The 5,152-nt window shown below is 41.1% G+C and overlaps 2 protein-coding genes across 2 annotated transcripts in view; one reads left to right on the forward strand and one right to left on the reverse strand.

The window, feature by feature from the left end:
- Positions 1-751, reverse strand: part of lama2 (laminin, alpha 2) — a 167,979-nt gene extending 167,228 nt beyond the window's left edge. The window contains 1 exon segment of the mRNA XM_020603945.1: positions 644-751. Coding sequence (XP_020459601.1) covers positions 644-716 — 73 coding nt within the window. The 5' untranslated portion in view covers positions 717-751.
- Positions 752-2,941: 2,190 nt separating this feature from the next.
- Positions 2,942-5,152, forward strand: part of LOC109962296 (vesicular inhibitory amino acid transporter) — a 15,283-nt gene continuing 13,072 nt past the window's right edge. The window contains exon 1 of the mRNA XM_020603875.1: positions 2,942-3,235. Within this exon, the coding sequence (XP_020459531.1) occupies positions 2,942-3,235 (294 nt within the window). The remainder of the gene's footprint in view (positions 3,236-5,152) is intronic.

Raw genomic sequence — 5,152 nt, forward strand, 5'->3', positions numbered from 1 at the left:
TGTATTTTGTTGTTTTTTTTCTAGTCTGTTTGTAGCTTCGTTCCCTAAATGCTATGTATGCACTGTCAAATTGATTCAATGCTTTATTATTGTTGTGTTTTGTCTACAGTATTTTTGTGCTTTCCTCTGACCTCTCAGGCCCCCTAGCAAGTACATACATGTAAGTGACAATCACAAAAGGACCAGCCAGATGACTGGCGCACACACACACACAGTTGAACATGTCTCAAGATCTGTCCTGTTAAAATCCAACCTCTTACTTTGATTTATGAGTGTAAATATAATTAATGAGCATGTTTGACTCCAGATGATTGAAAGCTTTTCGCACAAACAAGTCAAAAGCTCTCCAAACTGACACACAAAAAGTGAAAACTGAAAGCCAAACTGAAACAAAAGTAAAGAAACCCTCATCCAAGCAGAGCCTGACAACTCTATACCTAAAACATTTGCTTGCTTACCACAACCGTCCTCCGGAAGTCAGACTTAGCTTTACCATGTGCCAAGGTGTATCTAATTAACCGATTAACTCAGGAGCAACAGCCCGCAGTGAGTGGCGCTGCGCTCATGCCAGCGTCACTGGGGTGCGCGACTCTTACATTGATGTATCGATCAGTATGTTATCGATCAGTCTCTGAGGACTCACCTCTCAGCTGGGCACCGCAGCTCTGCCACAGCAACGCGGGCACAAGCACAAGCACAAGCACGAGTCGCTTCATCTTATTTAACCTGTAGTTCTGTACCGGACCGCGCGCGCTGACACCTCGCGCGCCTCTGCGTGGACTTTAACGCCAAAAGGAAAGTTTCAGAGAAGTTAAACCAAACTCTCTCTCTCTCTCTCTCTGTCTCTCTCTCTCTCTCTGTCTCTCTCTCTGTGTCTCTCCCTCCACCCTCCACACAACCCTCTCATTCCCCTCCTACAAGTGTTTTCAGTTTCTGCTGCTTCCTACTTCAGCTTCACTACATTATAGAGGCAAATACTCTACTTTTTGCTCCATTACACTTAGTTACTAGTTACGTTTCAGAATCAGGTTAACAAAACAAATTATAATCATAAGACTTTAAAAAAATATGGCATCTTAGCTCATGTACTTGGTCACTTTCCATCTGTGCTATTAGTTGTTTAAATAAGATGAAATGTAGTTTTAACTCTACATTCTGGGGCTTTTGGGGGTGTATTGCAAACTGGGGTACTTTTCATTATAGTCCACTGACCTTTAAACAGTGTTGTAAGAAAACTGTCCATGGCTGGTGGTGACACAGAAGAACTCATGGGACTATCTGGATGTAAGGCAGGCGTAAAATGTTGAATCTATGAAGGGTTTTTAAGGCACGCTGTATATCAGTGTGTTGCGGAACTAGAGCAGCTTCACATGCTACAAAGCAAATGAAATGTTGCATCAGCACAGCTTTGGTGACCACAAACAAAGCACCATAGAAGAACTGAGTGGAGCACAAAGTACACAGGAGGTATGAGAGAGCAGAGTTAGAAGTTTTGGTCCAGTGGAGTCCACCCCGTTACATACATTACTGCTCTGTGGCTCCTCCTGCTGCCCTACATAACTCACCACACTCTGGGGCAAAACTTTGCATGACTGCTCATAAAAACAGTCGATTGCACAGAGACAGAAAGATGAACTGAAGGAAGACAATGTGTTCTTGCATCTTTTGTTGACAAATTTTGTTACTAAACTCAAAAAGTTGCTGCAGTAAACAGATTCAACAATGTAAAACTGGATGAAGATGAACTCAGTAAACAAAAATCAAAACTAAAACACATTACAGTTGCTAAATTATGACCTACAGCTGGTTATCAAAGCATTCTATTTGTTACTGCAGCTTAATTTTTCTTACAGCACTGCTAAAATGTGAGTTGTATCTTATAGCAGCATGTCAAAGTGGATACATTATTCAGCAAAAAATAAAAAAGAATTAAGAACTAAGTTTTGCTCTCCTTTACTTCCCTCAGTGTGTTTATCTACTGTGAGGTCATTAAAGCTGTTTACCCCTTCACCACTGGCTTATTATAATGTTACAGCTCACCACCTTGTCAGTCACTTCACACAGCTAGAAATGTGTTGTGCAGGTGGGCTTATGGCATCGTGCATCCTGTGTTTGGACAGTTACTTTGCGGACAGATGACGTTGAGTGTTTATGTGTGTGTGTGAATTTTAGTATGAGAGTGTTTATGTGTCCAGTGTCATTCAAGCATTCTGAGACCCTCGGACCTTCAGAGGCAGAGAGGCTGACTCTGCAGACAGTGAGGCTGAAGATGAGGTCTCTTCACTGGGCTAGGAGCTCTGGGCAGCCCTGCAGTGCCACTGGGTCTCTGTGGGGCCAGGCCATGTCGAGGCTGCACCTTGACTGGATGACAAGGTGAGTCACATCATGAGGTATGAATTAAATTCATGTAGAGTTTATGAGGATCTGAAAGACAACTCTTTAAATACTAGTGGAACTGCTTGCAGTTTTCTAAGTAACTCTTACAAAAGTGGCTGAGGGCACAGGAATCATAAACTCAACAGTGGTTTTGATCCGCAGATTCTTCCAGGAAGATGAAGAGATGGTGATTCTGACCCACCGTGATGAGCTGAGCAGAACCTATGGTGAGGAGAGCAGATTGTGTTTTGATCACATTACAAACAAAAATACAAGCTCTAATGACACAAGAAGAAACAAAACATTATCTAGAAGAAACAGCAAGTTGCTGACTAAGCAAGAAGATCACACTGTGAGGGGCAGACCAGCTCCCAGCCTGATGAGATCCACCAGCCCCTCACGACAGGATAACCCAGCTTTAAAGGAAACCAGAGTCACTGTAATCTCTACTGAACCCAGAACCATCACCACAACTTCAGCCGTCTCCACTCCAGTATCCCGTTGGTTCAAAAACACCAGAGGTCATGAGAAAAGAAGAAAATCCTCCAAGAAGCAAGCTGACAGAATGGGAAGCAACGATGAGGAGAGCTCAAGTTTCAACCAGAACAAAAGTAACAAGAGAACATCCTGCAAACTGGTCGGGTCACTTACAGGGAATGTCCAAAAGCAGGCACTTTCTGAAGATGGAGAGCAAACTGAGGAGTGGACTTCTCAGGTCTGTACCACCGCTGAAGAAGAGAGAGCAAGTATGAGCGTGGCTAATCCAGCTCAGAGCCCCAATACTGGCATTGCAGCTCCGAATCCCTCACCCACTATCACCACCTGGGAGGCCAGCTGGAATGTCACCAATGCTATCCAGGTAGACTTACTGTACATATGCATGGTTAGAATTATTTTACATATGTAAGACAAGAGAGAAAAATACATGGAAACATTTTAATTTAAAGGACAATTGCAGCATTTTTCAGCCACTACACAGCACACAAGTTTTGTATTTTGAGTCAGTTGTTGAACAGTCTACACGCTCTTTCCCACAAAGTCCTTCTGAGTTTCTCATAACATAGCTTATGCTAACCACAGCTTCAAATCTGTAAACACATTCACTGTTTTGTTCAATTTCAAGCATGTCATCCCTCCTGTTTCTCCCAAGCTTCACATCTCTCCTTCTTTTCATCTTTAATAAGACAAATGCAAAATGTAAATGCCAGTTGTCCAGGCTCCAAGCTGAACACTACATTCAAAAAGCATTAAGCTTGCAGACCATTTAATCTGCTCCCATTATGTTCTAATAATACTAAACAATGCTTTGTGGTCGTGCAGGCTGTTTGTCAGGGACTCTCCCGTATTCGTAATCAAATCAAGTCAATCAAACCATTTTAGAGAAGCTCCTGCTCGCACCGTGTCCTTGTGGCAGTTATGCTAATAACTTATTATGCTGTAAATGCTGGGCCATGTTCAGCTGCCATGCTCATGTAAATGTGTTCTCTCACTGAATAACTGTACCGTAATTGGGCATCGTCACTGTGTCCGTAAAGAATACATTATGACATTAGGGCATAAATACAGTGTACGCATGCATAGGCACACATGACAAATGAAGTCACGTGCATGCAAACATGCTCTTTGAGGAACTGAGGTGAACTTTAAAACAAATGCTTTTGCATCAGACTAATATAAGCAAAGATTTTTAATCACCATCAGCACTGCTGTCACTACATAAATATAAACTGTATATTAATGCATTGTATTTAGTAGATAAACAAGTATTGATTGCTAGTGGTTTATTGATGCTAGTCTGTCTGTCTGAGTGCCAAAGTTGTTTTGCCCAGCTTTCACAGAAACCAGTCTCCACTAAGACTGTGATATAATCCACTTCAGATCTATGAATTGTTATGTCTGTAACCTCCATTCTTCATACTAAATTTGAATTAACTAGTCCCTAAAACCACACTGTCATTGGAATGTAGTTCCTATTTTACTCTTTTCCTGCAGGTATGTTTTTTTTTAGCTCCTCTCTGGGCCTGTTATGTTGGTTCATTTTGCACCAGCACACTGTGATCAAAAAGCTTAACCAAATGGACTGTTTAGTAACCCCTTTGGTTAAGGTAACAGACAAGTTAAGTTAAGGTGACTAACAGAACAAACATGAGACTATATAAATTGGAATAATGACAGATCTATTTGTAAAGGGTCTAACTGATGTCTTCATAATGTAAAAAGAACAGCAGTTTTATCTCCTATCAAGGCTAAAAAGAAAGTGGTGGTTCATTGATGCCAATATCACTGAGTGTCTGCCAACTTAATAAATTTTTTATTAGAGACTAAATTTGATGCCAAAAATGAGAAAAACAATCAGCTCCGGCTCTCAAGGCTCCCAGTTTGGGAATAATATGAGGCTCAGTTTGAATTCCAACCTGATTGTTAATGAGGCAGTTCAGTTTGTGTGTCTTCATCACAGATTAGAGACGTGTGGATTTTGTCACTGAGGAAAAACTGACATTGATTTAAGTGCCTATGACTGAAGCATGGTATGTTTATGAACTTCATTTTTACCTTGAACTGGGTTGAAAATTCTAAAATGTGATTTATAAATCAAAACGCAAACCAAATTCATCCCAAGACCCTGTGGAAAAGCTAGTTTGAATAAAAGCAGCACATTAGTGCACTGACAAGAAGAAAATAAGCAGACTTTTGTTGTATTAGTGCCAACATTCTCCATTTATTTGGTAGAGCGATCCTTTGTTGTCATTATTGCCATCATCACCATTATTCCTGC

The sequence above is a fragment of the Monopterus albus genome, unplaced genomic scaffold, assembly GCF_001952655.1.
Source record: "Monopterus albus unplaced genomic scaffold, M_albus_1.0 scaffold63.1, whole genome shotgun sequence".
NCBI classification, from domain to species: Eukaryota; Metazoa; Chordata; class Actinopteri; order Synbranchiformes; family Synbranchidae; genus Monopterus; species Monopterus albus.